The sequence below is a fragment of the Stylophora pistillata genome, chromosome 4, assembly GCF_964205215.1.
Source record: "Stylophora pistillata chromosome 4, jaStyPist1.2, whole genome shotgun sequence".
Classification (NCBI taxonomy): domain Eukaryota; kingdom Metazoa; phylum Cnidaria; class Anthozoa; order Scleractinia; family Pocilloporidae; genus Stylophora; species Stylophora pistillata.
This window is the reverse complement of record NC_142522.1, coordinates 29,958,871-29,985,137: the sequence shown is the minus strand read 5'-3', so window position 1 is coordinate 29,985,137 and position 26,267 is coordinate 29,958,871. Positions and strand designations below refer to the sequence as shown.

The 26,267-nt window shown below is 37.9% G+C and overlaps 1 protein-coding gene across 4 annotated transcripts in view; it reads right to left on the bottom strand.

Annotated features, from left to right (window-relative positions):
* Positions 1 to 1,366: 1,366 nt before the first annotated feature.
* Positions 1,367 to 26,267, bottom strand: part of LOC111342792 (TNF receptor-associated factor 2) — a 69,700-nt gene continuing 44,799 nt past the window's right edge. The window contains exons 1-9 of one of the 4 annotated variants that reach the window (XM_022949910.2): positions 22,991 to 23,060; positions 22,840 to 22,903; positions 16,079 to 16,291; positions 15,665 to 15,722; positions 11,400 to 11,504; positions 10,712 to 10,876; positions 6,036 to 6,113; positions 4,935 to 5,024; positions 1,367 to 4,370 (exon numbers count right to left, since the gene is read on the bottom strand). In XM_022949910.2, the coding sequence (XP_022805645.1) occupies positions 3,309 to 4,370; positions 4,935 to 5,024; positions 6,036 to 6,113; positions 10,712 to 10,876; positions 11,400 to 11,504; positions 15,665 to 15,722; positions 16,079 to 16,224 (1,704 nt within the window). In that variant the 5' untranslated portion in view covers positions 16,225 to 16,291; positions 22,840 to 22,903; positions 22,991 to 23,060 and the 3' untranslated portion in view covers positions 1,367 to 3,308. Of the gene's footprint in view, positions 4,371 to 4,934; positions 5,025 to 6,035; positions 6,114 to 10,711; positions 10,877 to 11,399; positions 11,505 to 15,664; positions 15,723 to 16,078; positions 16,292 to 22,839; positions 22,904 to 22,990; positions 23,092 to 25,132; positions 25,666 to 26,267 lie in introns of those variants that run through there. The other 3 variants (XM_022949909.2, XM_022949911.2, XM_088759283.1) reach the window with 3 other exon arrangements.

Here is a 26,267-nt window from a genome sequence, read left to right as displayed (position 1 = left end):
TACAATCGTATTGAGCAGACTGAGAGTTCCTGGGTAGTATTTCTATGGCAGACGTGTCATCCACAAACTTGACTCTCAGGTGCCAATCAGCTAAAAGATTGTTTGTCATTATTGTGAAAAGTATCAGTTAGCGGGAGGATCGAACAGATCACGTACTTGCCAAACAAAAACAGGACTCGAGACATAACTGACCTGTAACGATATTTTGGGATCACTGAATTCTATTATTGTTTCATCAGCCTATCACCACGCAAGTCTATGGTAATTACTTTTGGGAATTTTTTCAGACAAATTTTAGAAGGAATCTGGCGTTTTTGAAGGACTGGTATGTATACAACTACATATGAGCAGAATATTATTTGCAAAAATGCACAGTTGAAGGGTATTTTGCAAAAGTATACCGTTGTTCACTGTTGGATATTTGGAGGTAATGTCAAAGGCTCTCGACCGATGGGAAGGAAAGAACAATTAACCGCATATTAGTAACATTAAGCATCACTGGAACTGTTTAGAGTAAAAAGGAGAATGGCTTGGGCCTGTAGTATCATGTCAGACTCAGACCATTACGATTGATAATTTAAGCGACTGGTTACATCAGCTCATACCATATACAAATACATCAACTTACAGAGCAGCAGGTGTAATTCTTGAGGTTTCTCCTCCGAGCCAAGGCAAGCTTGCGGCAAGAATAGATAAAGGGTCATGCGCGAGACGAGCCCTTCCCCTAGCTTCAAGCGACTAAAAAGCGCGTATGAAATAGGAATGCTCTGCTAGCCTTTTGCAGCGTTCAGTTAGTAAAAAGGAGCGTGATAGTAGCAGCGTAGTGAAAAATGGAGAGAGGTTTGCTTCGGGTCACGTAACCAGTGGCAGGTTGAGGGGAGAGGCACGCCCCCTCCCCCTTTTTTGTGGTAAAAAAATAAAGGCAGAGGGAAGAAAAGCCGGCAGGTAAAAACATAAACAAATACGCCCTCACCTCAGCTCAAGGTCTGGATCCGCCACTGGTAACGACCTAAACTCAGTGCATTTTTCTTTTCGACCCGAATCAAACCTTCCTCTCACGCTCCGTTTAACAAGTGAACAAAACACTGTAACCGTTTCGTGTTGTCCTTTTCTGCTGCCACTATACATAAACAAGCTACTGTTCGGCGCGTTGTCACTGCTCAACGAGGTCAAGTTTGGAGAACGATGATCGTCTAGAAAGTGGCTTTGATTGAAGCTTTTTTTAACTCATCATGAATTTAATCGACTAATGGTATTGATTTCAGGTAGTTTTACATACAAAAAAATAAGAATCTCTCATCTAACCCTATTATGAGAGGATTGCCATTAAAGGGTGAGAACTGCGGAATGAAAGGTTGATCCAGTATGACATTTTCATGTTTTATTGGCAAGAAAATTTATACAATGCATACAAGAAACACTGGAAAGTAACAATCATTCCTTTAATTGTGGAAGGAAAATCAAACAACAGCGTTTAACCTACGAAAAATAATCCACTATAACTAGCTAGTTTGACTTGGTGTCTTCATCCGTGCAATTACTGAATTCGATTTAAACTCCTTCAAGTAGACAGGTGTATCACTTCAGGTAATTTCACGAAATTATTCTAGTCTATTTGCGTGCTCAGATAGTAAATAATCCCTTCGAGAAATCGAAAAAAAAACAGGCTCTGAGAGTAGGTGGCCCCATTCTGTTTTATGTTGTGGAATAGCATAACTTTACGTTCAACTTGATGGAGACCCTCGACAACCCACGCATACACTGCTCACTGCTCCCGAAATATGCGCTGTTAGCCGCTTACTACCGGATGACCCCTTGCAGAAAAAAAAAAAACCCACCCGGTCCCTGGAGCTCGATTCACCCAACAAAACAAAACTGAAAACAAACTTTTTCTATCTCAAATCCTTAGATCACTAAGAAAAACTATCTTCAAGTCGACCTCAAGTCGGAAAGACCTTCCCTGTTGCTAAAACTAATAATAATTTTCCAAAATACCTAAGGACGACTGAAGTTGGTAAATTACTGTCCACAGTTCATCCCTTAGTTTAACCACCTTAAGTCAGTGATCCAGCGGACGATTTATCACTGCCAATTGCTCCCAGTTCATTGACTGCTTTTGCTTTGAGCGAAAAAAGAACCCACAAAGAAACCCCCACTTGACAAACAAAAAGCGTTCCCAGTGTCTACCGCGAGGAGGTCAGCGCAAAAGACACCAAAAAAAAAAAACGATGAAGCAAAGTCAAGATTTTCTGATTGACCATCTCTAGAAACCACTTTGGAAAAATTCCCAAAATTTCTCCTTGTGACTGAGATCCCATATTAGTCAGCTCTCATAGCGAGGCTGAAGTTTTAGTCTCAAAGTAGATTCGAATGCACTTCAGTCGTTCACGGAGAAGCCTGCAGAAGGCGTGACTTTTCACTCCTTAGATGTTTCAAAACCGACTTCCTTCCTAAACTTTCTTTATAAAAATGTTGACGATATTCTCTCGATGGCGCCAGAGTCCAGCTGAAATCTAAAATCTCCACGCACCGAGGAAAGGCATTCCACAATATAAAAAGAAGAGAGAAGCTCGCCTACACTGTAAGCATGCGTTTCTTCGAAATCAAGATTATGTTTCTCAAAGCTAATTACTCGTTTCATTTTCGTGTATTCAATTATTTCACGCGTACACTTGGCAACTAATTAATTAGAGGGTATATCTTAGCTCATCGGGCCTGATTACTACGAGTTAAACAAAAAGTTATTGCGGTTTTAATGAGTCAACCCAAAAACTGCACTTAAATCAACCAAACAGAAGAAAAAGAGTTGGATCGTCAAATCCACCTAATACACCCTGCATTACGTTTACTTCCCGGCATTATACGTCATTCGCTCAAGCAAATGGCTACCGTTTTAGAAAAAACATTGCACCTACATTAATTGCATAGCAATATTAACATAAATTATCAATCCTTAAATGATTCTGACATGCCGAACATAGAACTTACACTGTATCGATCGCGGTCGTGTATTCTGTTGACGATTTAACGGAGAGCAAGCCGACAGATTCAATTGTCATAATAGAAATAAAGGGAATCTGACTTTTTCTTGCATCACTTTGAGATGCGAAAATCAAATCAAAATACAAACTGTCCTGTCAAACAAAAAAAATGACGTTCATTTCAGGTACGAAACAAACGATAACACCTGCCATGTATCACCTACATGCAACATATACACATCATGTCAGAGCAATGGTAATGTTAAATCAAAAAAAAAAAAAGACTAAATTTAAAACAAGTAACAAACCATAACTCAAAGTTCCTCTTCACAGATCAGACGTATCCACGATTATTTTCAGGAACATGGCGTCGTCCCTGACATAAGCATGATTATTCAGCTCAGAAAGCGAACAGAACATCGGGCACCCACTGGCGATGTTTGTTTCTCTTCTTGGCCTCTGGAAGGATGAGCTGTTGGGATCAGGTCTGAAGGCGTCAATCACGTGTTCCACGTTATCCTGATCCAGCAACATGAAGGTGACCTTCTGTCTGAATGGCCAGCGGAGCAGCGCGTCATACTGACCACGCATGACCACAAAGAAGATCGAGATGTGCGTTCCTCTTCCCATTCCATCCCCGTTCAGATAAATGCGGGCGCACATTTTGTAGCCATAGCGACTGGTGTAGAAACAAGGGCTATAGAAAGAGACCTGCTGACCTGTCACTGCGTCATTTCGTTTGCGAGCATAATCAGAAATCTTCCACAACAGCTGGCCATCGTAGCTTGAGAACTCTTGCTGTCTTACGTATTCCTCTAAATCAGCCAGGGTTACATTTCTAAGAGCCAGTGTGTGCTCAATAGATTCAATCCTTCTGTCATGCCTCCTGGAGCTTTCCTGTGTGGTGTCAAGTTGCCTTTTCATATTACCCATGTCACGTCTAACTTCCTCCATGGTGCGATTGTTCTCTACCAGAAGAACTTCGTGGTCAGCGGTTCGGTTTTCAATGTTAGTAACCCTTCGTGTAATTTCAGGGTTTTGCGTACCACCATTGGACTCGCCAGGCATTTGGGCAGTAGTAACGGCGGCACCTAACAGATTTCCTGAGGCCACTTTTCTCTCCAAGACGGTGATTCTCTCGCTGTGTTCTTGGCATTTTTCGCGTAAATTCCTCGTTTCACCTGCCTGCGTCTGAACTTGAGCGAGAAGATCTGCAATTACGCTGTCGTAATTTGAAACGATGTGTGGATCCCTCGACATTATTCTGGGATCACGCACTAAAAGTGCTTCCATTTCTTTGCTCATTCGTATGGCGTAATGCAAAAGCAGAGTAGTGTGAAAGGTATTATGTTTCTCCAGGTGTTCTTTTCTCTGTTTTTGGGTAAGGGCCTGTGATAGAGAAGTGCACCATTAAGAGAGATTTCGGTCTACTCACAACGACTACTAGGCAAAGACGATTCAACGCAAATGACGAAGTACTCTCACAACATTGTTCATGAACATACAAGAGCCACATTACTAGACAAATAATCCATCAAACCCACACACACAACAGAGCTTTCCACAAACTTTTCTCAGTCTCTTTGCTTTCAAATTGATCCTGTAAGGACCGAGCGTAAGCATATCTCTCTACATTTACTTCAGTAGTTGTTTCCTTTTGCTTATAATATCATATGTGGCAAATACTACGAACGCTTTGGAGGAAATATGTACTGCTATACTGTGACCGAACCGGATGTCTCTGTATCAAAAGCTAGGCCTAGACGGGGCCCGAGAGTGCAACACGGTTAGGATCGTGAGTTTGGTGTATACACGTGCATAAATTGGTAATAGGAATTCCTAGAAATGGAGTGTTTCAAGGTGATTACATTTTCTTTTCCATTGAGTTCTGAGGGCATTAGTTTATCGAGGTGCTATACTACATTGTCATAATTAAATGTTGTCAATATATACCTCGGTTGCAGAGCAGCCAATTTGTGAAAATGGGCACGGTCCTTGTACACTATCACAGTCTCCCATGACTGGATCATGATGTTGTAAAAGCTGTCGCACAAAACAAAAAGGATGTTAACAGAAGACATGGTAAAAAAAAAAAAAAAAGCTATGCTAGCGAAAAACTGCTATAGAAAAAGTTGAAATCCATCTTGTTGCGAGCGTGAGACATGGAAGAAATACGTAGTCTTCATAAATAAATTGAACCTCAGACCTACATGTGCGCATTCTGTGCTCCGATACCCGCCACTGAGGCTCTGACTCTACCATAAGCTACAATTAAATATAGGCCGTTACTAGGTTGATATATGACACGCATTCTTCGTAATGCCTGGATAAGCAATGTCATAAGCGTCAAACGAGCAAACAAAATTAAAATTATGGTATATTTTGAGGTCGGTGGCGGAGAAAGACAGAAAAAAAAAAAGAAAGAAAGAAAGAAAAGGGAAGAAAGACTGTGAACAATGGTGGATGACCTGTGCTCGCTGCGCAGCCCGAGCTTGACAACTCAAATTTTAGGGAAAAAAGAGCATTTGAAAACAAATCGAATGAAATCACAAGTGGAAAAGTTGCTTCATATGGCTTACCGTAATTTGCGAAACGAAACGACATGAAAATTTGTCATTTGCGAAATAAAAATCTGTAACTTGCAATAAAAAACTGTAATTCGCGAAATGGAAATCTCTACTTTGCGAAATGAAAATCTGTATTTTGTGAAGTGGAAAATGAAAATCTATATATGCGATACGAGAATCCCTGATGTTTATAAATGTTTGTTTCACTCACTGTTTTTGTCAATCTTATTTCGATTGTATATTTGAGATTTTTATTTCGCAAATTACAGATTTCTACTTCGAAATTACAAATTTTCATTTCGTTTCGTTGCGTTTCGCAAATTAAAGTAAGCCAAGTTTCCTTACAACGTCTCAGATTTTGACTTTTCTTGGACTCAAAGTTAACTACCTAAGAAAGACGAATTTGAAATAACATTAAACTCGGGTCTGAATTGGAGAATTTCTAAACAGACAAAAAGCTGAATCATAACTAAGAAATAGACTTTACCTTTGCTCTAGGAATTCCATTCTTGCTACACTTTTGACATACAACTGGATATGCTGGACAATCTGTCTCATGGTGATGCTGAATTAAGGTTTGAAAAGAGGACTTCAGCTCAAGTTATATCATGAAAACAAATATAAACCCTATTCAAAGATGTCTTTATGTACGAATTTCTGAGAATAGAGAGATTTAGCACCGCGTTTACGTAAAACGTGAACGGCAAGAGTGACTACGTGACCTTGTTTTCCCCGCCATTTTTCGCGTTTGCCGGTTGCGCTTTGCCGCTCCTATGTGAGAGTAATCTGTTTCGCTCAATCAATCAATCAATCATATCCTTTATTTAAACACGATGAGGTTTAAAGCTGTGAGCTTGTGGGGTCGTGTAAATATGATTACAATAACAATAAGAATAGTGTCACGTAAAATCACTCTACAAAATATACAGTAAGAATAATAAAAATGATTTACATTAATTATCTCTACGTAAATTGACTACAGCGTTTAAAACATAAATTTAGTTAAAAGCATTTAAAATCTTGGTAGTGCCTGGGTAGTGACTGGACCGACTGTGCGCTAAAATCGAGATCCTTAACATAAGAGTCCATCTTCACTTTGCGATAAAAAACTGAAAACTGGTCTGTGAAATGTTCTGAGACAGCGTTCCAGAGTATAGCACTTCTATAGCTAATAGTTTTTAAGAAACTGAGTTAAAACGCGGGACGATTATATTATTACTCCTTCGAAAATTGTATGTGGTGGGTGCATGGTTTGTTTGTTAAGTATGACAGGGCCGTAGATGCTTCACCTATAAACACGCTATGGAGTGGTTTAATTAATCGAAGTTTATAATAGAGGGTTTAAGTATTCCAGTTCGAATGTCGGTAAACTTCCTCGGTAGGCAATTCTCGGGGTAAGTTTTATATAATTCTGGCCGCCCTACGGTGAAGTACTTCTAGCGAATGTAGAAGCTCTGCATTAGGGCAGCCGCCCAAACGACTAGTCCGTATAGAACTGATGGTAGTATTATCTTGGAGTATAAGTCCAATCGGGCGTTTCTGTTCAAGAACGAACTCCTTTTCAATAGGCATAGTTTGTTTACAAAATTCTTTTTACATCAGCAAGGTGGTGGGTCAATGAAAGACTCTCGTCGATAGTAACACCCAAAAGACGAGAGTGTTTCACCTCCTTGATCCGATCCTCCCCAATTGTCACCGAATTTAGTGGCCCGATGTGCGCTTTCCTCATCAACAGCATAGCTTCACCCTTTGTCGAGTGAAGAATTAAAGAGTTCTCTAGGCACCAACTGTTCAATTCCGATAAAGCTTTGTTTAAAGAAGTGACAGTGTTGTCGACAGTGTCCCCGATGCAGTAAACGGTTGTGTCATCTGTGTACATGTAGACAAAGCCAGAGGTAACAGCACTTGGTAGGTCACTGGTGTACAAGGCAAACAATGTTGGGCCAAGTACCGATCCTTGGGGAATCCCGCAGGTTACATTTAGCACATTTGAGTGTTGGCCGTTTACTACCGTACATTGAATTCGATCAGTTAGATATTCTGTCAGCCATAATAGAAGTGTTCGCTTTTACCGTGTGCGCAAGATTTTCTTTACTTTTTCCCTAACAGAGCAGAAGTTGACTGCTGGTAAAAGAGCACCAAAACTATTCCTTGCAAGTCATACGAGGGCGCCTTCAATTTAACCACAACGCCAACTTACGCGAAGCTAAAGCAGCAAGGTTCATGCTATTTTACGTGAAACGTGAATGAGCAAACTGACGTTTGCCGTTTCACGTAAACGTCGTACTAAATCTCTTTAATATCGGGAATCGACGGACAGTCGCAAAAAATCGGAGTCTTTTTTATTTTGCCATAACATTCCTGTTGGATAAAGGTTCCATCGACTAATTTTACGGGAGAAATTTACAAAAGTTTGGAAATTCGATTTTTACCTGTTAAATATGCAGGTTTTTGTATTTCTTTCAGCGGTCACCAGAAACGTAAAAAGTATCCTACGAAAGCATGATTTCGCCCAAGTAATACACTATCCTTTTCCTTTGAAAGGATGTTTTACTATTTCGAAAACTTTCTTGTGCAGCATTAGAGTTTGAAATGTGTGAAATTAATTCAAGTCATGGATGAAATAAAACGACTCCATCTTTAAAAAGATATTTCATCAGTCCAAGGAGACTCCTTGTTGCTCGAGAACTTAGTATGCCATAGTGTATTTTTTCCTCTTTAATGAAAAGCCTTTCTCCTTGCCCGCGATTGCACACTGATTATCTAAGCCAGGTTTTTAAGAGATGGCACTGACACGATGGCTTTCAGAGTATCTTCATTAACGCTGATTGAGTGCCGATATTGCCGTTGACAATAAAAAAAAAAAAAATAAAAAAAACTTTCTTAGGAGTGCAATGGCAACTCATAACTTTCTGAATTTTCTCCCGGTGACTCCAAGTCTTTGTGGGAATCGCTAGATCTCAGTCAAGGGACCAGCAGGTAATGGCGACACAACAGAAAAACCAGTACAGAAAGCTAATGTAGAAACGCCAAAGTCAGTATTTTCCTGTCTCCAGGATGGATCAGGGGCGATCTTCTCTAGAATTACATTTGTCGCTGGAGCAGCGTACCAAGTCCTCAGAGAAGCTCACCGTGACGTTGCTATCCGTTGCGTAGCTTGGAAAAAATCCCTCCTGGAAGAGGGTGTGGGCAGCATTTTAAATGCTGCTTTTACTATTGTCGCTAGGACAAATGCAGATAAAACTATCGGGCAAGACTAAGCTCTCAAACAAGGCTTTCTAAAGTCTTACTCCGATGCAAAATTTGCTATCGGCCAATCCACTGAAACGACATTGGACGTGAAGTTTGTCGCTCGAGAAATGAGGAGTGCCTTAAATACCCATGGTGTTCGTCTCTTCATATCTTCAGACGGCGATGACGAAAACGAAAATCTCAATCGCACTTCGTGCGCTTTACTACCAACACCCGCCGACAGGTATCCCATGATAATGACATTCAAGCCTGCAAAAAGGATGACAAGCAGTTTTGCCAAAACAGGGTTACTTGTTTTGCCCATTGCTCTCCGGCACATAGTCATCTATGTTAAGTATGATAACTGTGCCATGGCAAAGAATGATTTATTCGATTAACGAATGCATGGTATGCTGGAAAACAGAATAGAAGGTTCCGCTGTAAGAGATTCCATCCTGATATTATTAACGAGTTTGTAGCCAATCGACCTTTTTAAATCCGTATATCAAAATAAATTTGTATAAACTATTGGTCCAGTCTCAGATGTGAAACTTAGCAGTGAGTTTTTCAAAGTTGTTACTCGCCTGTGATATTGACTTTCAGTAGCGTTGAGCTTGGGGTTGCAACTTTCGCCTAAGCCAAATCAATTAAAATGTTTTTTGATGTTTGCTTCGGCTGTGAAATGAATGGGATGTAATAATATCAGAAAAGATTCAAACGAAACACGAGTGATTTTTTTTTTTCAATTCTTTTTATCTTTACAACGGGCATTCTTGTAAAGCAAAGTCATCGGCCTAAAATTATACCCCTTCGCGGCTTGGCTCTTGAATTTTGTAAGAGTACCTTAAAAGCATATTCAATTTGCTCTCCTGTTCTAAATTACTCAAAAGCTAAATTTTCAAGATCGTCGTGGACGCTGACGTTTGCGCGCTTGAAGGCTGCCGGCGCGATGCGAGTCTTCTTCTTAGAAGTTACTATCTTTGGCTACAAATCGAAAAATTCTTTTTCTTTTAGCTGCTAAATGCAGCAGATTTAAAGCTTATTTCTTTATTTTTTTAAGGTTATTTTCACCAAATTAATGTTCGGAAATGAATTATCTAATGACAATACATTGTGTCACTGAGATGTATGATTCTCCCATAAAATAACCGCCTCCCGGTTAGCTCAGTTGGTTAGAGCGCCGGATTGTGTTGTGCGGGAGGTCGAGGGTTCGAGCCCCGGCCGGACCGATACTCATGGTCTTAAAATAAGTGAGGAGAATTTGCTACCTTTCTATAATCAAGATATGGATAGATATTCTGGTCTTCTCGGATAAGGACGAATAAACCGTAGGCCCCGTCTCCTGCAGGGTTAGGGGTAGGAGACGTTAATTTCCCACGCACGAGATTACTGTGTCGTGGATGTCCTCCCCTGGGGTGGGATGGGTGGGAATTGACCCTGAAAAGCCCCCATGGTGAGTGGTCAACTAACGTATGTATGTATGTAAATAAGTCGATAGAACCTTCAACCATTTTTCCTTAAATACATTCATCCACGGAAATGTTATGGCAAAATAAAAAATATATATTTATTTTTTGCGATTGTCCATCGAGTCTCGATATTCTCAGAAATACGCTCTAAGTATTCCGAAGCCTCCAACTGTGGGCACAAAACTGATTACCGGGTATAAAACACTAAATACTTCGTGCCACAGACATCAGTTTTCAAAATTTCCCTTGCCTTCCACGACTCTCCAGCAGGAGCTTTAACCCTCCCCTTACAGTTGTCCTTTCGACTATTGAAATTGAAAAACAAAACAAAACAAAACAAATCAAAAGAAAGCGTTTGTGCTCCGTAGACTGAGAGGTTGTAAAACGAGAATATCTTACCTATGTTTCCCATATCACAGTTAAAAGAACAATCTACAACACCAAGTATTAGTATGTAACATACCTTCAACTTGTTAAGTTTGATTTGTTTCTTGCAGAATCCACAAGTTTCTAGCCTGCACTTGCAATACTTTTCCAAGTGTTCAGTAAGATCTGATTTCTTCACTTGCGCGCCACACTCAGGATGTACACAGGGAATTCTAAGGAATTCACAGTTACTCAGGTGGCTCTATTTTGAAGACAATTTCGTCTCGTTAGATTTCGTCTGTATTCCCGTTCCCATTTTTGATGTTCTCTTATGCAACATTTTTCTCTAACCTACATTATTTTACGAAATTCTGAATTACAGATTTCCATTTGGAACTCTGCAAGGACACAACACGTGGCTCTGTGGTTTATCAGTTGTACTGTTAGTAAGAGTACTATTGTAGAATTACATGTTGTTCTTAAAGGTCTTACTGCAGAGGCAAAGTAAACTTAGTTTTAAAATAGAGAATGTTACTGACAAATACGAACTTTGCTTTTTTGCTTATATGCACCGACCACTATTAACTTATCTGTCTTTACGAATTTTTAAAAAGATGATAAAATGATGTCCAGTTCGAACGAATCAGTGCTGCGATAAGAACATGTAGAAAAACTTTAAGGCTTTGTAAATTGTCAAGACTTTTTCACCAGTGGAAAATTTACGCCTGGAAAGTACCGGGTGAAAATATCAATAACACGGTCGAGAAATGTTTAAATCCATTTACCTCTAAATGTCTCACTTCCCCTTTCCATTTACATCCATCCTCTTCAAAAGTACAATGAACAGCTAAGGCCTGTACTTCACGCCTCATAAAGTTATCAGGAAAAACCTTTACAGAAATAGGCATAAAACTGATTAAGAGAAATAAAATGTAAAAATAAAATGTTTCTATGACTAACAAAATGGTTAGATTTACAGCCCGCATCTATTGCAAGACATATTGAGATCCCAGCCTTTTATTGAAACTTTGGGCCTACAAACGTGGAACTACAAATCGAGTCGCTACCAACATGTAATCAAATTTGTTTGGGAAAATTGTCGAGTAATAATTATCCAAATTGTATGAAGCAATTTCCACAAGAGTTCCTTGGTAAAAATGACCTTACTTTCTGTGCAAATTTATTGGGATTTTGGGGAATTCCTAGTAGTCTGCATGTATAGATGCAGTGACCTAACGGTCAGTGCACTGGACTCTGGGTCAAAAGGTCTGGGTTTGAGACCTGCCTGGCCAATGTGTTGTGTTCTTAGTCAAAACACTTTTATAACTCTCACATTGCTTTCCTCAACCCAGGAATATAAAAGGGTACCAGCTAACTGTCAGGGAAGCCTGATGAAATGCTGGGAGGGGATAACCTGTGATGGACTCGCACTCCATCCAGGGGGGGAGTAGTAATACTCCTAGTTGCTTCATGGTGAGGAAACTGGAATAAGCTCTAGTAGTCTGCACAATTTAAAGATTGCAAAGAAGTTTGTTCTGTTCATGAAGAAATTCTGGAGAAGGTCTTAAGAGCTCTTTTTTTCCTGTCCTATAAGAGCCAACATGCATTTGGATTGCAGTTCTGATATCAAAATTTGGAAATATAGGTAATATTGTCATTGGAGTTTTGAAAACAAAATGTGTTAATCTAACTCTGACAAACAATAAAAATGGGTACAAGCCCAAAGGTTACTTAAGACAGGAAAGTTTTAAAGAATTATTTGTCATCATTCTTGTTGCTCTTTTCATACTATTGCTAAACGTTTTGAGCCTTTAAAAGATAGAGTATAACACAATCAAAAAAATTAACTTTCAGAGCCATAGTAGTCCTTAACTTTGCACAATACAAAATGCAGAAGAAAATAAGCAAAATGTGTTCATCTGTAAATACAATGTACAGTAGGTACAGAGCCACAATGCCATAAAAATGGGACAGTTGGCATGTTGATATCCTACCATAGATCTCTTCCTAAGGCCTATGGCCTTAGGAAGAAATGAAAAATGAAAAAACTTTAACTTTATTATACTCTTCTTTGATTTATACTCTTCTTTAAATTTATTTTACTCTTCTTTGATAAGATCGCATTTTAGTTTTGCTTCACAGGTCTGGGCCCCACAGTCTGTAATTAAGAACCTTCCAGTAATTGAAAGGACTCACAGACGAGCTACTAAATTCATTTGCAAAAACAAGAACACGAGCTATCAACACCGTCTAATTCATCTTAATTTACTGCCCATTAATTATTGGCTTGAATATTTAGACCTGTTTTTCTTTCTTAAATGTAAACTAGGGATCGTTAGACTTAACATAGAAAACTATGTTAAATTTTGTAATAGCAAATCACGTCGTGGTGCATCGCGAATTTACCTAGCAACACCTTACTTTCGAACTTCACTTTTTAGGGATTCATTTTTTGTAAGACTTTCTAATATTTGGAATGCTGTTCCCGATCATATCAAAGCTGAAACTTCATTGTCTTGTTTTAAAACTAAGCTCAAATCTTTCTATTTTCTTAAGGTTAAATCAAATATTTGATGGAGATAATGTTCATACCTTTAAGTTGATTTGTCCTATTTGTCATAAAGTTAATGCTTTTACAGTTTGTTCTTGTTAATTCCGCAGTCAGTTGTAAAATATGTACTACATGTTTGTTCTTTTTCTTAATGCGTTGGGTTGGGATTTTAAATCTAATTTAGGGGTTGGGATTAAGGGTGTAAATATCTTGGAGGGGACTTAGAGTCCTATTGTATTTACACCCACCTTCGGGTGAATCATTAAATAAAAAATAAAAAATAAAAATGGCTAAATTGCAGTATAGCTTGGTTTGTGTTATCCATGTCATCTTCTTTTCCAACCAAGCCCTAATGACCGTACACCTTTACAGTTGTCCTTTACGCATCAAGTTGGGGGGCATTGCAGGAGATGAATTTCAAAAACACAAATCCCTGACACAGTTTTCTAGGTTGGCATTGAGGAATTCTTTTGGGCCAATTTCTAAGCAATCCATCAAATTTTCAAAACCTATTAACTTGTTCAAAGAAGACTCACTGACAAAAAAAAGAAAACCAAGAGGATACTTTCTAACATATTTTGAAAACATTTTTTGAAACACCACTTCAAATGCCCACCACCAATAGCAACGCAGAGACATCCCACAATTTCCCAGGAGTCTATCAGCAAAAAGGTATTTTGCAGGATACTATCCACAAAGGTGGCCAAGCATTCAAAATGTGGGGGGCTTATCTTTCACCCAGCCATATGCATACCCCTACTCAAACTTTCTAAAGCGCCCTTTGCTTTGTTCGTTAGCACAAGCAAACATCTTTGCAATTTTTACAGTTTGGAGGGTGTCCATAATCTATTTGTGACTCACTTTCTTTTTTATCAAGGACAGTCTAAAATCTTTCTGCTTAGCATGCAATTGGGTTCTAACAGACAAAATAAAATTATGTCCAATTTCCTAGATACACTTTCTAGTTTAATGGAGAATGGCTGAAGTTGGTAAGCTTCTCCAATACAGGCTGGAGCTGTTCAATATACATTTTACACCATAATATTTCCTTGGATACAATGCTGATTTAAGGATATGTGAAAAAATCACAATACTGAATATTTTGCCAATAATCAAGCTGGGTTAGCTACATTTTCACACCAAAATGTGGGGAGGCTGGCTGCCCCCCTACTCCACCACCTCTGAACTATGCAAGACAGACCTTGGTTTAGTTTCCTTTGCCAGCAATTTCAAGTTTTATGTGGCTCAACCTTGCTGCATCAGAACTTAATGATGATTGGCAACAGCCAAGATTGCTTGCCCATATCTGTTATAGCACCATATTTCTGTCATTCCTAATTGAATTTCTTTCCTTTGCTGCATTTACCTTTGCAAGGCTTCTTTTTTCCTTTCTCCCAAAAAATCTTCCCCTCCTTATCTTTCACAAATTCACATTCTAGTTTTATACCAGGACTGATAGCACAGTTCACCAAAAAGCATGAGGGCCATGAGTTCAACAGTTTAATTTCTGTCAAATTTTATCCTAGTCAAATAAAGTCCTTCTCACTTTCTTACCAAATGCGACTGAGATCAGGAAATGTGTAAGCCATCAAAAGTTAAGAACCACAATCTTTTTCCATGAAAAACATCTCAGTAGTCATTTATGTTGACATGTTTTAATTACCTAATCACACTTTGGTGTGCCAAAGAATTCTGTCCAAAGATACATTTTTGTGTATAACTCACACACATTTTAATATTTACTCTAAAAAACAAGCCTGTTATTTGGAATGATTGTGGCTCAATTTTTAGCATGTAAGCATGGCATTGACAGAAAAATGCATAATCAACCATTAGCAGCTAAATACATCAGTAGAGGAACAATCCTGGGGTTTTCCTATGCCCTTGACTAGCATTTTTTAAGCTTTCCAATGTATTGAGTTTTTAGAGGTATTTTCATAAAAAAAATTGGCCTTTGAAGGTCCACTACATGCTCAGTGAGAAGACAAATGGTACTAGTCATTTTGTTTTTCTTGGAAAGAAAAGTGGATCTAAAACAGTTTTTACCTTGTCTAACATCTTCTCAGCCTTCACTATGAGTCTAAAAATTTTGTTTAAAGTGCATGTCTTTTAGACTACAAGTTTCACACTTTTTAAATTTTCTCAAATTCTATTAGAGGAGGTAATATTAGGCTACTATAATAGCTTAAAGTTAGCCAGAGTAGCTTAGCAGTTAAGAGGCCCTTGACAAGGCCCCTGATCACATGTAAATGGTTGCATTCAGATTTTTGCTGAGAAACACACACAAAAACAGAAAGAATGAACTACGTTTCTTTTTGATTATGAAGAACTATTTAAGATTTTCCTTTCTTCAAAAGAACCTTGCTTTGATTCAAGTAAAACCACAGAAACAACATTGCCTATTTTCAAATGGTAACCATCTTCCTAAAGAAAGGGAAGGCGGGACCCTAAAAAGACATTTTAAGTCACTGGTTTTGAGTATGGATAATAATGTCTCACCTCATTTGGAAGAAACTCTTTGTGGTCTTGTAGACATGTCATAGTAGTAGATCCATTTCTATAATATGACAGAAAATAAACTTGTATATTTCACATGCAAATTCACAGTGATGGGAAACCTTTGTGAATTATAGTATATAAATAAATAAATAAATGAGATATGCGTTTTTTGCCCTCAAAATGGGAGCAGCTAATTTCATACAGAATGCAGCAAGTCAAACAAAATTGCTCATCAGGATGCTAATCAAGTATATGTTAAAGACTTCATTTAACTGTCTGAGCTAAATTATCCATCCAATTAAAATCCAAAGCCTATTGAGACTGATATATGGTCAGAAAAATGTTGTTGAAGACAACAAATTATTCCTCTTGCGATTAAGAAAATTCTCTACCAAGAAAGCCTCGACAACTCACCGAAATAGACTTGCTAGGCAGGAACTGCAATAAAAATGACCACAAGCAGTTTGCATGGCATCTCTTAACAGTAAACCACAGGCGCTACAAGTATATTTTGGGTCAATGCTCTGTTTGTCTGAACTTGATAATGCGTAGCCGGGCATAATTGCTTATCATCCACGGATTGAGTTGCAATAATAGTCGTCAAAGCTTTTCTGCACTCTCGAGGTACTGAAATCAAACAAAAGAACTTTGTTAAAAGTAAGACACAAGTTACAAAAAAAACTTTGAACAATTCATACCTATAAGAAGTAATATACTACACATCCAAATCGTGCAAACGTTTGCACTTTTTTTTTAATCCTTCCTGTTAGGAAAATATCAGCGGATAGCTCCATTGCAGATGTGCGCACAAGCAATCTCGAGCCCTGGTTTATTTGGCTCCTTGTCAGCGTTATGGTCTCCAAATCGGTAAGTACTTGGTGAAAGCCTCCATACGCATCAACACAGAAGAACACGGTCATTTGCATTCATTAACATACATTAAGGATTACACCAAGTACTTACCGCCAAATCATGACAAAGAGCCAAAATGACCCTGGGCTCAAAATTGGTTTACAAGGAAAAACACGGCGGCTAGGGGGTGAGGGATAGGGGTTAAGGGATGAGGGGTACAACTTGCAATCAAAGCGAGATTTTTCGTGAGCCTCGCAAAAAAAAATTAGAAAATAAAGCATTATCAAGGACTTTCTTTGTCGTTCCCTATACTGAAACAGATAACCAATTTTGGAATAATGACAGGGAACGCTTTGCTGACGAATAATTACATTTGTCCAGCGACGATATCAGATTATGCATCAATAAATTTATTAGCAACATTTTTTCCAGATACGGCGGTACACCACTTAGCCTCGCGGATATTCTTTTGGAGGGTAGGGGGCGGATGAACACAAGCTAATTGAGAAAGCTATATTCATCATTTCAGTATCGCAGATTTTCATATCGTTTCGTGTCGCAAATTGTAGGAGGCCTTATTTCAAAAGCAGCGATCTACGCATAAATAGACGTCGTCTTGAAACCTTTACTTAAGTTTGTGTCTGTTGTTATTGCGCATATGGTCTATTTTTAGCCTTCAGTTTTAGTAGTAATCAACTTGTGATTTAAAGGTGCGTTATGCCGGCACTCTTGGAGGGAGATTGCAATGAGTTAAAGTTCTCACCGCTATGGAATGAATAAGACATACCATAAGGTAATTCCTAGGAGCCTTTGATTACTGTTTAGGGTTCAAACCGCAAAATCATCCAAAACCGAAAACTACATTAACTACCAAACCAGAAACCCGTTGGTATCTTTGACGAAAACCGAAATGAAAAGCGCAAAGAACGCCGAAACCGAAAAACCGAAGTTTTGTGTCACAATTGACGATAAAAACTTGCGACAAAACGTTGCTTGATAACATTGTAAAATTTAAAAACGATAAAAAGCTATAGAAAGCTAAAATCGACGGCGTTTCTCCGTTAACATAACGTCATTATCAAGTCAAGAATGTATAAAAATAAGTTCTATAAATACTAAAAACGAACAATAAGAGAAAATAATTTGTGGGTTAAACAAAAAGTTTAACACGTATGGAGTCCGTTTGCACGTTCAGATTAGGTTTGAATTTCTTAATAGAAAGCATTTCAAACACTGAATAATCAAATTTGCTCCGACACTTTCTCAAAATCTTAAAATGACTATCATTCAAACGATCCCTCCTACCATGCGCTTCATGAAAATGCTTGCCAATTGCCGAATTTTTGTGTTCAGCGACACGTTGAAAAAGTTGTCAGGCCATATAGCCGACATGATCTGCATCGCACAGATCACATACAAAGTGATAAACAACGCATCGATGATTAACAGTTTACGGCTTGGGTTCTTTAGGTTTTAGGTCTTGTTCTAATTTCTTACTTACAAAAACTGGCTGCAAAACGAGGCCAATCTTATTACTGAGATCACACATGGTTGTCTCCGAACAGAATTAGCTGAAACCTGATCTTTCAATGGTAGATTAATTCTGACTATGTTGCTTTCGTCAGCATTTCTCTCCGCTGTGCCTACAGAAGGTTTACGAATAACCTATCTAGAAAGTTGCCAAAACTCTCAATGCCCTCCTCTTCAAACAAAAGAGCATTTGCATTCAAAAAATTTCCCTTAGGTCCGGCTGAAAAATACGAAAAGTCGAAAAGTAGTTGAAGAGATGACACTTTTTGAAATGTTTTTGGAAACAGTAGAGTATCTGTAGCCCAGTGGGGAGAGGAATCCGAATCTTTGGGGTACACGATTTTTTCATTGTCCCACGCTCGTGACGAGACGAGTAAATATCTTTCTTCAAGTTTTGAACTTGTTACATAATTAGCTGTTAACAGGCTCCAGCCTTTTGATTGATATGAACGCTTTTACAAACCATACTCCCTAAAAGGAAAAATATTCCCAAAAAACCATATAATTTTCTTTGCCGCTAATGAAAAGAGTGTATAAAAAACCTATTCGTGCCGTGTTTTAAAACTATCCTTAGTTTCACCTGCCGTCGTCAAAATTAAAAAAATAATAAGGAATTATCAATCCTTTTGAGATTCTAGTTAAGTTACGTATAGGAACAGCTGAAGAATTATCTTTCAACAGATTTCTAGTTTCATAGGGTTTTCGCCTTGTCACAAAACGAGGTTGAATTTCTAAGCTTTTGCGTGACACGATATCAAAATGGCGGCCAAGAATGCATTCAAAAAGTGCCTTATCCGCTGAGATTTCGCAATCTGAACAGTCCTTGTTTGAGAATAAGTACTCTCATATATGTTTATGAGCTCTTAGAAGACGACTACAGGCTCTCTATGGCAAAACTCGATGACATGCAGGGTTCGACATCTCCGCTAGCCCGGTAGCCCGAGGCTAGTAAAAATTTGGTCGGGCTAGCAAAAAACCACGTTTAATAGCCCGCTGGCTACTAGTAAAATTGAAAGAAATTATATATAATTAGTTTACTTGAAGCTCACAGTTGATTACAAAAATCAAGAAAGTTTAAATTGTAATGATAATATCAATAAAGAAATGTATTTACATTCGGCGGAGCTAAACTATAAGTGGCAGTGACAACTGAGAAAGTAAATATTTTCCTATTGGTATGTTAGCACGTGGGCCGCTAGGGCGTTAATCGAGTCTTTTGTTGTATGGCGTATTTATAAAGGTTTGACATTTGTAATGTAATCATCTCAGCTCTCGAACTTTTTTAGTTTCATGTTAAATTTTATCTCGTATGTAATTAAGCTGTTTTACCTCTAACCCCCAGAGGTCGGTGCGCCTGCATTTGGATGGGGAATTCGTTCTCATTTTTTCCATTGGGTTTTTTGGGTTTTCATATCAGGCGGCGGCACACAAAACGTTTTAGCCCGAGAGGTGATGACTAGTTGTTTACTACTCTGTGTAACTTTGTCGGACGACATTAAATACTCGGGCTCCTAGTTCGAGCTGCACACCCACTCTTGAGTATGAGTCGTGAATTTAAATAGGAATACATGATTCTTTCATCTTCTGGCGTCTTTTTTTGTCTTGCGTGTCGATCGTAATCATTGCTAGATCCCAGACTCTATGCTTAATGGTCAATGTTTTCCCCAGTCTTCTCCCTACCAATGTAGCGATGCTTTACACATCGCTTCGCACGATTGCCTCGCACTTGAAATTTAATTAACTTTTTCCTTAGATAGTTACATTATGGTATCACAACGAAAGAAAAAACGCCATTCTTTATCATATTGAAAGACTTTGCCAATAAGTTTAGAGGAAGGTTTGCGTGTTTGGGGTTGAAGTAGACCTCGAGGGAAATTGATCCGGGCTACCAAGTTGTGACTGAAAGCATTTGAAAATGTCTGAAGTCTCCTGAAAGTGCCATAAAGTGAAATAAGTTGTATATTAGTTGCATTCTCCTTGCACTGTTGAGAATTCATGGAGGCATATTTCAGAACGAAAAAAGTAAGTATGGGAATCTCGATTGAAAAATACCGGTCAAGGATTGGCACTCATGACAATTTCGTGAAAACAAAGGATATCTTACCACACACTAAGGATCATTTTTGGAGTTAAGTGCTTATGATGTTCTATTTAAATGTATTTTACTTGCCAGTATTGAAACAAGTAGTTGAACAACACAGAATGTGGAATGATGTGATGCTTTGGTTTTCACAAATGATTTTTTACAAAGCCTATATTCCATAGCCTAGAGGAGCCTAGTAGTTAAAAGTTACAACTGAAATGTGATGTTTTCCAAGTAATGCCCAGAATTATTCAGACCTTAACTCACCGTCTAGATCGCTTCGTTCATCCTCTACGCTCAATCTGAATCCTGTTAGTTTTAACCTTAAGACCTATGGTTCTAGAGCATTCTCCGTTTCAGCCCCAGAACTCTGGAACAAATTACCCAACGTTCATACGCTCATGCGAGAACTTAAATCTCCTTCAGCATAAACTTAAAACTTACCTTTTTGAGAACTTTTACTTTAGCCATTAGGAAACAGACTTTATATGCTTTTACTTCAATTTTAAGTTTATTTACTTTTAATCAACTTTAATTTTAAATTTCCTCTCACTTTGTTGAGTGCCAAGATCTATCATCGGATAGGTGCTGTATAAATATCATTATTATTGTTATTATTATTGTTATTATTATTATTATTATTATTATTAGTATTAGTATTAACATTTCATGACTACCTGTAAGCTTGGCAGTCTTTTAAATTCTCTTCATAATGGTTCAGATAAGCATTGATATTTAAACTTGGTAGCTATAGATGTGTATTAGGCCTTTATTTGGTTGACTACAACTCCATCTCAGTTACTTGTTTGGTTGTGGTTAATTCATCACAATATTGATATACATTAAAATTACACTCTTGATTGACTGAAAACAGCTAGGTGCCTTTTTGATGTATCACTAGTGCAAAACTCAAGTATAAATGTAAACTAGGCTCTGCAACAATATATTACACTAGAAACCAATCAGGTTTACACAAAGTAGGTTTTGCTGATTGATACACATGGTAGTTGACCAAAATAAAAAAAAGCTTGGATGTTTTATGTCTATTGGTAACCACTAACAAAATTGCATTCCTGAGCAAGATTTCAGCTGAAGGACAAACTTTGATAGCATGTTAAGTTGACCATTTTATTTTACATGATGATGTCAAGTACACCTATTCATTTCATGTCTCCACATAGCTGAAAATTGGGAAACACACTGGCATGAAATTACAATTTCAATAATAAGAAACTTGAAAAATTTTGGTACTTTAAATCATATGATACTATCATGCATTTGCCTGTACATTGCAATTGAACTCTGTTATGTTTAAGTTATATCTCTGATTACTGTTCCTGAAATCTATGATGTTGACGCTATCTCTATTGAACTTTTGTGAGATAAAACCTCCAGGTCAAACTGTAAATCTTTTTGGGTTAAAAGTTATTAGCAATGTTAATGTAATGTTACTTCAGAGTACTACTAAACAAATGACTCACTAAACTATTGCTTGTGTTCTGATCCTGTTATGCACTTATCTTTTTTCCCTGAATTCTTCCATTTGCAATCCCATATCCATGCACCTACATCAACTGAATTTTTCTGTGTTCTGTATTGAAAACGCAGGCAATCCCAAATACAATAGTTATAGTAAATGTAAAGAGAAACCTATGTTCAGGATTGTGTCACTTTACATCTATGTATTGTCCAAAATTAGTCATACATTCGAACCAAATCAAGCTCCCCGTGGCTTCTAGTGTAGATTACATCATTTCCCAAATGTTCCCAGCCCTTCTGCAAAGTTTTATCCTCATGTTCTGGTACACAAAATGCCAAAAATATTCATATGAAATGCATCCCTAGCATTAATTTTACCTCACTTGCCTTGGAAAAGACAATTAACCTACAAACTTCAGAACAAAATTCTGTTTCGTTACGTAAACAAAATCTGACTGAATCTATCAGGCCACTATGTGAGATGATGCTGATTTTTTTTTTAAGTTCCAAATATCCTCAAGTTACATGTGCAACCTTTGTTGTCAAAATGAGACGTCCATATCAAAGTGGAAACCGACAATGAAGAGTAATTTAATCGTTCGAAAACTATCTTTCAATGTCCTGAAAATTCGACTAGGGACGCCGTCATTTTGAAAAAAGCTCAGAAACATGGCTGCAGACACAAAACGATTCAAGAGCAGCCGCTGCTGTGGTTATCGACAATTATTCGTCGTAGAAGTAGTGTCCTTGTCCTTATTACTAGACTCATTTGATGACAAGAATCGTGATTGACACTAATTCAAAACATTAATTTAAAAGCCTTTGGTTATTATGTTTCAAACTGGTTTGTGATGGTCATTTGAGCTAACCAGTTCCGAGTAAGGAAACACTGTTTTTATGTACTATTGTTTAACGGTTTTTAGTAGGTTATACTGATATAGTTTGAGGTTCGCTTAATTATAAGCTATTAGTTGCGTAAGTGGTGTTGTAGTATTATTCAATAAACTATGCTTTACACTGTAACAGTGTAACGATTCCTAACGGCTAAATTTCCTGTTTCCTTAAGGAAAAACTGTGGGGCTGTCTAAACTGTAAAAAATCGCGCCGTGAAGATTTAGAATTAACAAATATAATTACATTGTGTGGAGATAGATGTAGTGGTTTTGTTAATAACAGCGTATTTCGTGTTTAGAGCAAATGAGCCACAATAAAGTTTTTATCTAAATTTTACCGTCAAGCAGAAAAAGGTTCCTGATGAGTGTATTTCTTCATAACAAGTAGCTCATCCTAGATACCTAGATCAAGATTATCATATAATTTGAGAGATGTGTACAAATGATTGTTAACACCGAATTCAGTTACACAACGATATCCAAACTTACGGTTATCATGGACCATTGTAAGCCATCTAAAGCTTTGCTCTTTCAGCCGTTTTCCTGTCATTCTCTTTAAAAAGAGCTCCTGATTAAAGTAACGGTTTTTTAGTTTGAATTTGTAGCTGTTTGTTTTTGTGGCATCGAACCATGGCAACCAAAGCGTATTGTGCGTGATTTCTGGGTCTAAAGGTCATCAACGGACGTAGTTACTAAAACCACCTGAAACCATCTGAAACCATCGATGAAACCACCTGAAACCATCTGAAACCCCCAAGGAAACCATCTGAAATTACCTGAAAATATCTCGAGACAATTTAAAACAACATGAAAGCACCTAAAAAACTACGGATAACATGAGAAAATAAGTGTTAACAATCGAGTTTATCCACAGGGAGCCCGGCTTACGGATATCGTATATAATGCCCTACAGTACAGAATAGGCACCACAAACTGGGCTTTAGGCTTTTTTTCTCTCAAAATCTCAACTATCTAGTCAATTTACTTAGGCAGTGGAAGTTAAAGCCACCATTCATCAGCTATATTCTGTCATTTGCAGTAAAATACCTTGCAAAAAATCCACATATAATTATTTCACTTTTTCAAAAACGAAGTCAGTGAAATTCTAGGTCACGCTATAAATTCGTCTCTGATTAAAAAGTAACACAATGTTCAAGATTTCCTTAGGAAGTTTGAAAATCTTCAGGCCTTCCTGGGATTTTTCATATATAATTTGCATGATCCCGTTGAAAAAACTTCACGTATTTCTTTCGATTTAAAACAGTTTCTTCTTTGCATTCGCGATCGCATGTTGTTATTGTCACGCAAGTGCTTTGTCAAGAAATGAATTCGCATATTCCCGTGCAACTCCCAGCCATTCGTAGAGCTAATTGAGTGTGTTTTCAACGAGAACAATGGAATGTTCCTTGAAGACCTGTTTGCAATATGCATTATGCATCAAAATTGTGCGCATTAATTTTTGGAACGGCAGACAGAGACCTTACACAGCAGTTTATTTATCAAATAACAAGGTTTTCCACGGCAAAATGAAACTGACAACTATGCACGATAGTAGTGAAACTTCTGAGGTGCTGGCAACACTAGGTACAAAATGTAATTATGTCCGAAAAAATTTCCACAGAAAAGAATGAATCATGTTGCAAAATTACAACGGTCCTTACATTTGGGTGTCGCTGTTAGCCATATCAAATTAATAGCCGCAGTTTCAAAAAGCTCGATTGATTGATATCTCAAGGTTTGAAGATCGCAACCAAAATAGGAGACAAAAAGTCTTCCCCAAAATGTTTATGTGCCAATAAATGTGACTAAAATCCGCACATAGTAAGAAAATCATTTCTAGAATGATTTAAATTGGAGACCGGTTACGGTTAAAGATAAGGAGTATTTTCCTGTTATGGAATCTAGAAACTACCACCGATTTGCACAATTTTTATTTTGATTTGATCGCTTTGACAGATGAGGTTTTTACAGGCACTTGAGCGCGACTGGACAGGCTACGATTATTATTAACTAGCTAATTGTTCATATGCACACTTTTTTATCGATAACATTTTTCTAGAAGTGTCATGGGAAAGAAAATCTATATACAACACTGGTAAGCTGCGCGAAAAGTCAGTCAGTGAATGTAATTAGATTGACAAATTAACTTTTAATTAAACGGAGTTGAGCTTAAAAAGCCAACGAAGCTAACATTCAGTATAAGGAAAAGTTATCTGCTCTCCGCCTAGTCTACGATTATCATAAAAATAAAGCAGCACTATTCTTAATTTTCATTTACTGAGATACGTTTCGCTGCTTTCAGGTTGAAACGACTCAAGCGTAAACACATCACAATATCACAGAAGGATTTATCCCAACTATTGACCTAACCTAACTGTTATAGATGTCTCATTTCGATGGCGTTAACAGTGCCTACTACAGGTCGAGCGGGTAAAATATCAATGTTTGTCTGCGTATGGCTTCTGATTAGGAGCAAAGATAATTTTTAGTGCGAGGTGAATAACTTTTGCCATTCGAAAATAAATAAGGCACATTAAACTTTTAGAGGCCTCGCACAAAACCACCTACTCTTATCGTGACACGCAGCACCTCACTTCATCGGACCTGAAATAAAATACCAAATCAGCTTACCTTCTGAACCATTCGATTCATTGCTCGTGAGAAGTGAAGAAGTACCCATGTCTATTTTTTTTTTCGAGCTCGTGCCAGACAAGTACTAACAAACAAGGGCTTGATTTTTCGTGTTCGACGTGTTCAGATTTAGCCATCGTCCGATCGAAGCGTGCTTGCGTCTGTTCTCTTGAGCAGTGAACAAGCCAGAGAACCATAGCTCACTCTGAGATCTTTTCCGTTTTTACTTGTTCACGAAGCAATAAACTTTAAGAAACACGACATTTTCTCACAAGAAGTCTTCGTCAGTTTCACATCAATCAAGCCGCATATCTCAATATTCCTTGTCTGGGTTCGCCGAACTCAAAAACACTGAAGCTCCATACTCCCTCTCAAATGGTAAATTTCCTTCTTTCGATTAAGTTCAAAGTTGTGATAAAGATAACCGCAGCAGCAAAGTAGACGTGAGGCAAGATGTCTATCGTGAGGAAACCAAAACTTGGCCAAGTTTACGTACGTTTCATCAACATGGCCTTGTCACACTTGAATGAGGCCTCACGCGACGTGCCGACCACGACAGGTTTTTTTCTGATCGGTCCTTATTGGATGGCTATTTTAGGGATTGATGTCGTAGAGATGTATGACAGGTATTGTGAAGCATGTTCCCAAACTTTGAAATTGGAAACTGATGCGAGGGCAGACAATTCTCGGTGAGCATCAGTGCCCCTTGGATAAGCTCGTCATTCTCAAAATGCTCTACTTCTTTGTAAATTTTTTATTGGCAAGAGTTGAATTCGGAAGCAGAATGAATGACCAAGAAAATTGATATATTACCGCCAAAGGTATATATTCTCTCGACAATTTCCTATGCTATATAGTTTGACTTCAAAGTGGCGATGCCATCTCGAAAGTTTACATTCAAGATAGTTGTTTAAGAGCGGTCTCAATAGTTTCCTTTGAAAGTTAGAGATAAATTTAACAAGCTGGATTGAGGTATGACAACATTTACTCTGTAACTAGTATTTTGACATTATAATCTCTGTTGTTGATACAAAGGGGAATATATATAATGACATAATATGTTACTATCACGGTCTGTTTATTGTGAGATTTTAAGCCACTATCCCGGTCGGTATGATAATTTCGTAAATAAAAA